General features: G+C 39.5%; 1 protein-coding gene across 1 annotated transcript in view; it reads left to right on the forward strand.

The window, feature by feature from the left end:
* The window catches only part of DST (dystonin), a 4,096,730-nt gene that overhangs the window by 295,792 nt on the left and 3,787,190 nt on the right, over window positions 1-13,748 (forward strand). Inside the window, exon 3 of the mRNA XM_044063350.1 lies at window positions 5,994-6,155. Coding sequence (XP_043919285.1) covers window positions 5,994-6,155 — 162 coding nt within the window. The remainder of the gene's footprint in view (window positions 1-5,993; window positions 6,156-13,748) is intronic.

The raw sequence follows: 13,748 nt of genomic DNA on the forward strand, positions 1-13,748 counted from the left end.
CATCAATATAGCACTCTGAGTTCAAATAGTGGAATATAGAATTATTATATACAATTATATTTAATATATATACCTTTACAGCTCTGTTCATGGAGATAGAATACACTGCTTTCTGAAAACATAAGGGAGTTGAATATAAGCTGTATAGTTTACTACCACTGCATACATATGTAAACTCCTTCTGTAAACTACATTTTCTACATATTTCTAACTACTTCCTTGTAAATATGCAGACATGTCTATTGGATGTAGGATTACTTTATCAGATTAATTAATAGGAATCTGTTTGTAAAATGTCACTTTTCTTTGTAGTGTTTTTCTCCATGGGCCTGTGCTAACAAAAGGGCTTTGCCCAGTTGGATTACCTTGGTAAGCAAAAAGCAAGTAAAAAGCAAACAAACAAATAAGTAAATACAATGCATAGTCTTTGCTCTTTCTAAGACTGTACAGTGGACAAACAACCAGTAGAGAATAAATTAATGTGTTTTAAGCACCAAGTTTAGAAGAGTGGAGTAGCTGCTACTTGTATGTGCTTACATGTTTAAGTCATGGTGGCAGTGGAAGGTAGACTAGACCACAATGCTTTGCCAGAGATGGTCTGTACCTGTCGCCCCTGGGATTCAGGTTACTGGCTAAGGCTCTTGCCACCCCTATAGTGCCTTTTTTAGGCAATGTTCAAAAGACAAAACCATCACCGTAACAGGTACAAGCATGCAAAATCTGAAGGTAATGCTACTCAATGGTAGAAGTCTAAACCTCAAAATGCACTCTCTCGAGGCTCTCCTAAAAATGGAGAACATCGATATCTGTGCAGTAACTGAGACCTAGTTCAAGGCTCCAGAGAGCACCCCCTGCAATACCAGGCTATAAGTCTTACCACACTTTTTGGCCAGCAAACCAGGACCGAAACACTAAAGGTGGAGGAGTGCCCATATTCACCAAGGATATTCACACCACCAGGCTAGTTACCCAACACAATGTGCCTGAAATTCTCCAGGTGCAACTAACACTAGGTAAGACTGCAATCCAAACTGTAGCTTGATACAGATCCCCCACCATGCCCCAAGATTCTCACTACACCTTTCTAAACATACTGGAAAATATTAAGATACAACCAAACACCCTAATACTGGGTGATTTCAAATACCCTGCCATTAACTGGGAAAACTACTCATGTGCCAACACCTTTACCCAACGGTTCTTGGAATTCATAAATTCTAATGCCCTGGATCAACTAATCCATAGTCCCACCAGGGGCTCCAATATCCTAGACCTGGTCATTACCAACATGGGAAATCGATGTTCCACATCTATGGTCACTCCCTCGTTGGTCAGGTCTGACCATAAGCTAATCACCCTTGACATCTACATCCCTCCCCCACCCCCCAGTAAGGAAACCTCCATAAAAAACTTCTCTAAAGCCAACTTCATGCTATTCAAGTCAGAAGTGACAAACTTCATGACACCCATGTAGACGGGAAATGAAAGTTCGACTGCTGAATCCTACACTAAGGCACTGTACGAGTACATCCACTCGTGCATGAATCATGCCATCCCAAATAGAACCAAGACGCTCTCCTCCAAAAATAGGAAGCCAATCTGGTGGTCCCCTGCCATAAACAAACTTTACAACAAAAGGAAAAAACTGTTGCAGAAAAGAGGAAAATCCCAGGATGCAAAAAACTCCCTTACCAGCCTCAGTAAGAAGCTGAGATCCCTCATAAAATCCTTCAAAGCTAGTTGCGAAAATAAAACTGCCAAAGATTCCAAAGACAACCACAAGGCATTCTATAGCTATGTCAAGAATCTAAATGGCAATGCTCAGATCTGCTCTAAGCTACAACAGAATGGCATTAAATATACTTATCCCAAAGATATTGCCAGTATCCTGGCAGATTGATTCAGTGCCAAATTCACCCCCCTCTCACCCACTAAAGGGCCCATCTCAATACCAAAATATTGCCAAATTCCAGTAATAACAACCACACAGGTAAAAACCACACTCTCCAAAGGTAAGAATACAGCAGCATTCATGGGACCAGACGACATCCCGTGCTGTGTACTACATGAACTACAAAACGAACTGGCACCTCATCTAAGTGTCATGTTTAATCATAGCCTCACCTCAGGCTGTGTGCCCACTGAGTGGCACACAGCTACAGTTATCCCACTCCAAAAGGGAGGTGGGAACTATCGCCCTGTCAGTTTGATGAGCCTGATCTGCAAGGTCATGGAACGTATTATCATGGAACTTATAAACAAAGACATTGGCAACCTTCAAACACTGGACCCCACCCAGTTTGGGTTCGTGAAATGCCGATCTGGTCTCCTGAATCTGACTGACTTCTTTGAATCAGTCTCCAGAGCTATGGACGAGGGTAAGGCGGTCCCACTCCACACAGCCTATCTGGACCTCGCCAAGGCCTTTGATACCATCCCCCACTCTGGAATCATAGATGAACTTACTAAGCTGGGCATTAATCCCTATGTCACTTGATGGGTTGCCAACTGGCTTACTGACAGAACCCACATAGTAAAAGTAGCTGACTCCAAATCCAGCTCCAGACAAGTGACAAGTGGAGTACCTCAGGGTTCACTCCTGGGACTGCTCTTGTTTGGCATCTACATCACTGAAGTACAGGCCAACACTAAGGGGCTCTGGCTAACAAATTTCGCAGATGACTGCAAACTGGGAGCCATTATTGAATCCCGAACTGATGTAGATATTCTACAAAAGGGCCTTACAGAAACAGATGCTTGGTGCCAGAGCCATGGGCTCAAGCTCAATGCCAAGAAATGTATAGTTATCCCCTTTGGGAAAAAACATGTACCCGTGAATTACCACATAGGTGGCAGTACACTAAACACCAAAAGTGTGATAAGAGACTTAGGGACACAGGTGGACAGTGGTCTCACCTTCGATAACCACATCGCCACAACAGTCAGGAAATCCTTCTATGTGGCACACCTCATCACAAAGGGCTTTTCATCCAGAAAAAAGGAGGTCATTGTCCCACTGTACTCATCCCTCATTAGACCCATTATAGAATACAATGCCCTATTTGGTATGTACTTCTCAAGACATCTGCAACAACTGGAAAGGCCACAGAAATACCTCACTAAAAGAGTCACAGGCCTAAAGCAGATGCCCTATGCTGACCATCTAAAAAAACTCCAGCTATACTCTGTGGCATATTGCCTACTCAGAGGCAATCTCTGCTTAACATACAAGGCCATGTCAAACCCAGAGCTGTTGGACATGCTACACTTAAAAAAATCCCAATCTGTCAGAGCCACATGCTCCAGGGATCTAAACCTTGTCATCACAATGAAAAAAACATGCTGGAGGGATATGTTCCTGACCCAGAGACTCCCCAGACTGTGGAATAGACTGTCCATACACGTCAAGCAGAGTGCATCTTTGGCCCTCTTCAAAAGGAACTTTGATGATTGGATGGGAGATAGGAAATTCACCCCAGGGATCACGTCAGTCACCCTGCTAGACAGGGGTCCAGGGAAGTAAATATTGTGGGAAGAAATATCCAGGGAATTGTTATGGCTAGGCTTGTATAGGCCCTAGGACCTAGTACCAACATATGAACCTATGAACATTACCTAAGGCTTCCTGTGAATTCTTGTATTGCAGGAAGGAGGCTGCAAGCTAGGAAACAGTCATGCTTAGGTAATCTAGTTACATATGATTTGCTAAATGATTTGAGTGCTAAAAGTAATGTGCACTTGTTATGGCTGGTTACCAGTGGGTTCATAAACATAAAATGCATGGTACAGTAGTTGTATTATCCCTTCTATCTTACTGTGCTGTGCTGTAAGGGCTGCATTGTGACACTGAACTTTGTTTCCACTGCAATGATTGTTTGAGTCTGATCTTGAAATGCAGTTTCCCTGGAAAAAAATGCTCAGAATTGGCAGTCTGAGCACCCACCTCCTTGAGACAAATGTACTTATTGCTGTGCAGTATTTGAAGAAATGTGTCATAATGAAAAACATCAGAGCATTTTTTTGTACTACTCCCCCAACACTCCCCTTACCCGGTAATGCTCATGCCAAGGTCACTGCATGTCACAGAAAACAATTGCTAAAATAGGAGTGTTTAGGTACAAATAGGTGTCAAATGGCAATGTCTGTAACTTAATGGTGTAAAACTGTGTCATAAGAAAGACAGCACTTATTGGAGAATATATATAGTATAGCTTTCATACCAAGGATATTTATCAAAGTGATCATTTGTCAAGTACTAATATGCTTTAGGAGATAACACAAACTTTTGTTTCCTTGCCCCTCTTTTAATTTTTCTTTAGTATACAATCATATCTGCAGATTGCAGTATATCACTTGAGCTACACAGTAAAGCGATAAGTGAATGGATTACATAATCAGCTAACTTTGTACCTGGAGTGCTGTATTGCACTAGAAGCTCCTTTATACCTATCTTGTATGGACTTCACTATGGACACTGAGCTATTTTCAATACACTCACCAAATCTATGCCCATCTTGTTTATAAACTTGTTATACAAGCATTAGGTCCATAGATTCATAGATTAGTACTAGGCTAATTGCCCATATGGGCTATTATAAGCCTAGCCAATTACCCCATGCCAGAATCAAACCCTGCACCTTGTATCTATAAGGTAACACTTTAACCATTATGCCAACCTCCCACCCTGTGACAGGATGCAGGACTCCATATTTGGTATCACTAGCTGTTTGTACACTTCTTGTAATCTCACTCTGTTGTTCATTCTCTTTGTGTTTTGGCTTATCACATGTTCAGAGGCCAGTTTTAATTGGATTATGGAGCCTTCCCTCTCACTCCTAGATGTGCCCCTGTCTCGTACTTATATATTTCTGCATCTGTTCCCCCTGTTCTATCATTTGTTGGAGGCCATCACAAGTAGAACCCAACTTCTGCGTTTGTCCATTACTTTAAACAGGTGCATTTGCAGGCATATACCTTAATTACAGATTTTTTTGTAATAAGTGTATTTTGTTTTCTTTGTTTATTATCCCATGACATGGTTCATTTAAATGGAACCACGACTAGCACTCATACACTTGTATACCGCAATAGCACAAAAAACACATTTATTAAGTGTAAATGTGTGTTGGCTAATAAACAGTATACATATTAAATGTATTTTTTTTTCTTTTCTTACATACTAGCAATACTTATTTTTATTAAAATTAAATAGAATTCACGAAAAGTAAACCAACAATTTTATTATATAGAAGATATGGCATATGACTTTTGGTCTCTGCAAGCCAGATTCCAGGTATGAAGCATTTCCTATTATCCCTAAAATATAGATGCTGTTGGTAGTGTCATTGCTAAATGGGTCTGTAAAGCCTGAGGAATTCCTCAAGAATGTTAAAAAGGTACTTTGATGCAGCGTCTTAATCAGTTCTGGATGAAATATTTATGCTTGTGCAAGTGTAAATAGAGATTAATCAGAAGTATTATTTAAAAGGTTAATTTGCAGCTACACATAGGCTGCAGACAGCTTTGTGTGTTGCAGAATGTATATTCTACCCCTGCATAGGTTTCTTACTATGAATATTTCTGCTGTGCCATGTGTGGGGATATGTCACATTTGTACAACACCATGCAATTCAGAGGGATCTTGGATTGACACACAGTGAGAAGAAATCTTTGTTTTAATTACTTGATTGTATATAATGTACAAATGTTTAGCACCTTTCCATCATCTGAACTGATTCTGGTAAGCTTGTTGAAACTTGCCTAAGACAAATGCATATGAGGGGAAAACATTATTCCAAAATGCCCAGCTATTTATAACTTAATGGCATAAAACTGTGTCAAGAGAAAGACGGCACTTATTGGAGAATATATATAGTATAGCTTTCATACCAAGGATATTTATCAAAGTGATCATTTGTCAAGTACTAATATGCTTTAGGAGATAATATAAAATAAGAGGTTTGATTGTTTTTTATATTTATTTTTATTTTCAGGGCTTCAGACAGAGCCCTCGTCATGCCAGAAGAGCACGGGCTCGCATAGAGGAATCCCAGCCCATAAATGAAGTGCCTGATAGTGAGCAAGACTCTTCCCTGAGGAAAAGAAAACTCAAGAAAATTAGCAGAGTGCAACCAGACTTCTACCACTCAGTGCAAGTCACCCCAACAAGAAAAGCTGTACGTATTCAAATGCAAAAGCCTTAGACTGTCTTCAACACTAAAGTGTATATTGGATTACATTATGCATTCAATGACGATTATTCCTAATTATATGTAACACTGTATAGCAATTAGATGCATGTCATTTTTGTTCTAGGTTTAGAGATGTGCTGTATATTTATTTATTTGTATTGTCGTAACTGAAGGGTCCTGTTGGGAATAAACATGCCCTGTTTTGTGGATGATCTTCAAGACAGCAGGCATTAATATAGAATATATGTGAAATGCTTAATGAAATATCATATGCAGAATAAGGAAACAACAGTACACAGCAGCAGAATACAGTTTGTAATAAACAGATTGGGGAATACCAAAAATTATTAGGTACATTTTGGAGGGTTTATTATTAAAATGTTGAACGGCACTACGTCGACTGTACTATAGTCGAACACGGAAGTTCGAAAATAGTAATGTCGACATCAAAAAATAATCTAGGAATGGTTTTAACATGGGTCGAGGTAGGTGTTCAGTATTATTCAGAACTACAAACATCTCCCCTACCTCGACCCATGTTAAAACACAGTCCTAGATTGTTTTTTTGTCGTCGACATTACTATTTTCGAACTTCCGTGTTCGACTATAGTGCAGTCGATGTAGTGCCGTTCGATGTTTCAATAGTAAACCATTTTGGAGACATATATACATGAAAGTTGTGCATTTTAGTCAATATGAGAGACAAATACATGAAAATTATGCATTTCATTTGACATAAATATTTATAAAGGAGTGATATAAAGTGTTGCAGCCATGTTATGAAATGAGAGGCCAGGATGACATTAAAGGGGTGGAAACAGAGGAACTGTGGGTAATTACATACTTGAATAAAGAACAAAAAGGCTTTGGTACAGATCTGCTGGTCCTGATTATGCTACAGGTGACCCAAGTTTGATAAGCATCCTGGCCACTGGATGAGTTAGCCAGGGTGGAAAGGATGTGAGTGGCTTTCACCAGTTCATCCAACCCGAGGGAGTGCAGTAACAGAGTCCAGCTGTAAGAGCTCCAGCTAGGGAAATTCCTAGGATTACAGTACTTGAATTAGGGAGGGGAAATGATTCAGCCAGCAAAGGCGTGCGCGTGCAGTCTAGTTTGCCTTGCAGTAGAAGTGTGCATTGTCACTGGTTCTAGCATGGTGGGTATTGCACCCACACATTCCAGATAATTTTACCTTCTCTGTCTGTGTTCTTCAACATCTGGAATCTTAAAGATCCAATTAGGGAGTAGGGAGTGGGTCTTGATGCTCAGGATGGGAGGGAAATGAGGCATAAAAATTATTAAAGAAGAAATAGAAATAATACTGATTAAGGAAGCAAAACCAAGAGGTGAAGAGGAAGGGTAAGTAGGGAAAGCGGCAAGTTACACTGGCTGAATGTAGATCGAACACGTTCATTTTGCACATTCCTGAGGCTATAATCAGCATTATAGCAAGTTAGGCAATCCATTCCACATCAAATATGTTGCAATGGTTTGTCCCCCCCCCATTTTGGTCATAACTCTGAGGACATGCAGTAACAGCCACTGTCTGGTAAACTGACAGTGTGTGGTGTACAGCTGGTGATAACTTACATGAGTGATAAGGGTCCACCGAAGATGAAATCAGATGTGTACTAATATGAGACAAATCTGGGTCAAAAATGTGGCTAATTTTACAGAGGTAAAAGGTACCCATAAGACATTGTGAATAACTGCTGTATAATACAGACATGAGAGTAGTGTAACTGACGACAGCAGAGTATTGTAACTGTGATAGTATAGTAGTGTAACTGGTGACAGCAGAAAAGTGTAACTGGTTGGTAGCAGAGTAGTGTAACTGGTAATAACAGAGTAGTGTAGATGGTAATAGCAGAATAGTGTAACTGGTTAATAGAGTAGTGTAGCTGGAAATAGAGTAGAACAGAATAATGTAACTGGTGATAGCAGAGTACTGTAACTGGTTAATAGAGTAGTGTAGCTGGAAATAGAGTAGAACAGAGTAGTGTAACTGGTGATAGCAGAGTAGTGTAACTGGTTAATAGCAGAGTAGTGTAGCTGGTGATAGCAGAGTAGTATAGCTGATGATAGCAGAGTAGTGGAACTGGTTAATAGAGTAGTGTAGCTGGTGATTATGGAGTACTGTAACTGGTGATAGCAGAGTAGTGTAGCTGGTAGTAATGGAGTAGTGTAACTGGTGATAGCAGAGTAGTGTAGCTGGTGATAGCAGAGTAGTGTAACTGGTGGTAACGGAGTAGTGTAACTGGTGATTGATAGCAGAATAGTGTAACTGGTAGTAACAGAGTAGTGTAACTGGTGATAGCAGAGTAGTGTAACTGGTTAATAGAGTAGTGTAGCTGGAAATAGAGTAGAACAGAGTAGTATAACTGGTGATAGCAGAGTAGTGTAACTGGTTAATAGCAGAGTAGTGTAGCTGGTGATAGCAGAGTAGTGTAGCTGATGATAGCAGAGTAGTGGAACTGGTTAATAGAGTAGTGTAGCTGGTGATTATGGAGTACTGTAACTGGTGATAGCAGAGTAGTGTAGCTGGTAGTAATGGAGTAGTGTAACTGGTGATAGCAGAGTAGTGTAGCTGGTGATAGCAGAGTAGTGTAACTGGTGGTAACGGAGTAGTGTAACTGGTGATTGATAGCAGAATAGTGTAACTGGTGGTAACAGAGTAGTGTAACTGGTGATAGCAGAGTAGTGTAACTGGTGGTAACGGAGTAGTGTAGCTGGTGATAGCAGAGTACTGTAGCTGGTAATAGTAGAGTAGTACAGCTGGTGATAGCACATGCTTAAAGTGCACAAAAGGAAGCTGTTGATCTGGAAGCAAAGTTCCAAATTGTGCTGAACTTTCAGACAGCAGTTTAGATAACTGAGTTAAAAATGGCATTTTTGTCCAGGAATAAACTTTAAATTAAGGGGCATTGTTTAAGTGTCATCAAAGGTATATCTTGCAGGTAGTATATGTTGCTATGGATAACCAAGAATGGGGAATGCTTTCTCATTATACTTTATTTACCGTTGATTTTGATACTATGTATACAATTTTTGATCAGATCATGCTTATTTATCTGCACTTTCAGAAATGTCATGTCTTGGATACCTTGTTTACGTAAGCATCTAACAACTCATCTCTATAGGGCAAAAGAGCGACCTACTTCAGCTGTAGTGTATACACACCATGAATACATGAGTGTCCCAGCTGGTGACATGTTTGAAAAACAGCCTGATCTCAAAGATGTGAATTTATTTAGTCTTGTTTATTATTGCAAGTATCTCTACCTATTTTATTTTTTATTTGGTTGTCTATTTTAATCATAATTTTTATTAGAAAAATAACAATAAACTTTCCTTGTTGGCATTTGTTGCTTTTTGAAAATAGGTTAATCTAGTTGCAGAGCAAATTATTATTTATCTTATTTTGAATTTTAAACTGAAGTAGAACGCGAATCCCATTTAGAACAATTTCAGTCTCGGTTTGGGGATAAACATAAGTGAAATTCTGTACAGAGCTAACGATGAAACACTATTTACTTATATATGTATTATATGCAAATTTAATATCAGAGTTAGCCTGATGATATAAAGATTTTATCTGTGTTGAGTAAATTTTATTTGAGAAAATTTTGTTTGTAAAAGATTTTTGGTTAACCTAACACCTTTTCAAAACATAAAACTGAACAAAACATACAATAGCAACAACAGACACAGTGTATTGTGATACACTGTTATGCAAATTATCCAAAGTAACAGGTTAACCTTTTGGCCATCACATTTGCATCCTGTGTTGGCACCTCTGAAAGCTATTAACCACAGAGAAATGAGAAGACACCACGCACACTAGCAATGTCTTTTGGCTTTATCTGGTTAGGGGTCACCACAGCAGATCATCGGTCTGCAGGTTGATTGGTAGTGGCGTTTTTACGGTGTTGAGTTGCCAGCCTGGCACCCAACCCTCACAGAAGGCAGACACATACACATACGAACCTACCTGCATGTCTTTAAAACTCACTTGACCATAGACTCTGCACAGGAGCTTCAGCCGAGAATTGAACCAAAAAACCTCTTGCTGTAAGGTGACAATACTCACCTCTGCACCACCATGGCACAGACACCACACACACTGAATTGTTATTTTCTAAATTTAACTTTTTCTGGGGTTGTGCGACTGTGGAGCTAGAACGGTATGGTGCACAAACTGCAGACAGCCTTTATGTCTGTCAGGCAACATTTTTGGCTTCTGCTTATTAAAACAAACAAACAAAAATTTAAAACGTACCTTTTCCCAGCACTGCTGCCACCGAATGTAAACAGTGAATGTTAACCTCATTGGCAGTACTAAAAGAAGCCATGAGGTGTGGCCGTATACTTTGACATATCTCTGCACAGAATGATTATTAACAAGGGTTTATGACAAAGAGTTTTTGGCAGAGTAAACATAAAGTTTTATGCTTGGATAATTCCTGATGTGGATATGGGATATTCAGAGAATGTGTTGTTTTGAATTTAACCTAGTGCTTGACTCTGTGTCTCTCAGAAAAGTGCTGGAAATTCTCAAAGGGATGCATAAAGTTATAAATTTATAGGATGCATAGCATTGTCATCTCACAAGAGTGTTTCTGGTTCAGTTTTCGGCTGCAGTGCATTTTGTGTTGAGTCTGCATGTGTTCTTGCAGGTTTTCTCCAAGTGTTTCAGTTTTCTCATACATTCCAAAGACATTACAATAGGTGGATTGGACACTCTAAATTGGACATAGGTGTGAGTGTGTGTGTGAGTTTATGGTACAAAAGAGAGGCCTTGGCTGTCACTGTTGAAGTGACACCCCAACCCCATGATCTAAAATGGGGAAAAAGGGGTTGTGGATGGATGGATGGATGGATGGAGAAATGTTTGCAGAGAAACACAAAAGAGTAATTTTTGGGAGGGATTATGTGAGGAAAGAAGAGCGATTAGAGGATTAATACCCAGGTTGGCTGTGGGGCCCAAGCACTGTTTGATGACGATATGCTACACATTACTTTGTACTTTGAGTGGGAGGTTTGTGTAATGGTTAAGGTGCTTACCTTAGAAACACAAAGTGCAGGGTTTGATTCTGACATGGGGTAATTGGCTAGGCTTAAAATGGCCCATAAGGGCAGTTAGCCTAGTATGAACCTATGATGAGCAGGAACAGGAAGATGAACAAGTGAACAACACAAAATGGGAGCATCTATTTAGTTTAGTGGCACTTTTGTCATGGACCAGAATAATAAGGATGTCACAAACTGTAGTTATTTAATACTGAAAATTGCCACAGAAGTAATGCTGAGGTTGTTGACTCTCAAAGTTCTGTCTCAAAGTCTGTCCTGTGTTTTAAATCAGATATACCTGTTGCTCAGGCTGCTGCAAAGAGCTTGATCTACTGCCAGCTGTGATACTGAGAAAAGATAAGTGTTTATTCTCACCCTCCATGTTCGTTTTGGTGCTAGTGTTGGTGGCTCTGGAATTGCCCGCCCCTCCAGTAAGTCTGTATTTGAACACTCCTCCTGAGAGATGGACTCATTTGCTCACTTAACCGAATACAGTGAGGTCATATTCTGAGTCTAGTGTTCACTCTACATAATACAGAGAGAAGATTTGAGAAGGCCAAACCCACTTAGGTTCTTCCTTCCTCTCTCCTTGCATTTTACTAACAAAAAAAAAAAAAAATCATCTGCTTTTACTGCATTTGTGTTTCCTCCTTCTTTATTTTGCTTTTGCCTCTTCTTAAAAGTACTCAATTTTATTTATTCTGCTGCACTTATTGCTGCTTAGTAGTAGCCTGATTAAATTGTAACTTATTCTAAGTCTTTTGGTTTAAGCACTTGGGCTTCATACCAGTTGTTTTACATTAAGAAGGTTTGTGGACTACATTGTTGTGGCAGGACAGGTAGCGTACATCCTTCTAAGCTGGGAATTGCTGATTGAAGGCCCAATGTCTGCTAGTCTAAAAGTGTATTAGTTCTGGTTTAAACACTTGGGCTTTAGGCCAGTTATTCTACATTAAGAAGGTTTGTGGTCTGCACTCTTGTGGGAGGAGAGGCTGGATTCTGCCCTTCTGAGCTGGGAATTTCTGGTCACAGGCTTATTGTGCCTACTTATTCGAACTGTTTCTTTCTGAAATTGGTGCACCTTGTTGCTGTAGCAGAGGACCAGATTCAGGCCTGCTGAATCTAGCTTTGTTTGTATAACTTGAGCACTGATCCAGGCCATCTTTTTTGGAGAAGGTTCCTCTGCACCCTAGTAGTGGGAGTGTGCAGTTAGAACTTGTCTGATTGAAGACTGCTGGAACAGGGCTCAGTTCTGAGTTTTAATTGGGTAACTTGTTTAAATCAGATTGTTCGTTTTCTATTGTTTATATATATATATATATATATATATATATATATATATATATATATATATATATATATATATATATATATATATATATATATATATATATATATATATATATATAAAAATTGCACTTTATTCATCTGCGTTTACTGTATTTGTGTTTCTTCCTACTTTATTACTAGGGGCATTGACTACAACTCTGAACTGAGATATATAACAATAAGCATCTTTTTATGTGCATTTAAAGTGTTTTTTGATTGTATCTGCTTTATTTTCTGAAAAAAAAAAATATATATATATATATATATATATATATATATATATATATATATATATATATATACTTGTTTCCCGTCTATCTAGGCTAGTATAGTCCAGTTTTCAGGTTAATGCTGAATTCAGGGCTGTGTTACAGATCTCTGTGTTTGCCCATACCTTACCATAGAAGGAAGTTTCTCTGTTCACCTGTCAAAGAGGGAAGCTTTGAGCAGTCTATCTGTCCCTGGAGGAGTGGTTTCAGGTCAGAAAGTAGTAGTTTATTGGCCATGTTGGGCTAATTTCTATCTCTTTCATTCCCCTGCTATGAAAACCACATTTGCCCGGTTTTGTGCGCCGGGCAGCACCGGTTAGCTAGGGTATAAGTATTCCCGGCTCCACAAAGTCTCCTCTTCAATTTTTCCCTTGGAACTAGACAAACTTTCAACTTAAACACTCAAACCATTCATTTCTCAGCCTAGCACTTGCTCAAAACTCATAGCAAGCACTTATAAACCCTAGCACTACAGAAGGACAAGGCTGTCTATTCGACCTTACCAGCCATTCAGTAAAACAGTTTACTGTACCTATCCAGGCATGTCCAAAGGGCAGTTTCAGGTGTACTCTCCAGTCCAACTGGTGAATCTGGGCATTTTGAGGCAAGGTAACAACTGACTCATGTACACAGACAACCCTCTCCTCCTACCACCAAACACTAATACATGTGAGAGATGCAATTATACAGCAAAACTGGAGGCTAAGCTCTCTCAACCCAAGACTGGATCAGACAGTCAAGAGGAGAAGGGAAATACTGGCATCACACCACCAGTCTCACTTAGAACCATTAAACCAAAAAACACAAATAAATACACAAAAACATACGCAGAGGCTTTAAATAAAAATCTGCAAAAGTAACAGAGCCCTCCAATGCAGGCATCCAAGCA

This window comes from Protopterus annectens, chromosome 2.part1 (genome assembly GCF_019279795.1).
Source record: "Protopterus annectens isolate FY-2018-M chromosome 2.part1, PAN1.0, whole genome shotgun sequence".
Taxonomy (NCBI): Eukaryota; Metazoa; Chordata; order Ceratodontiformes; family Protopteridae; genus Protopterus; species Protopterus annectens.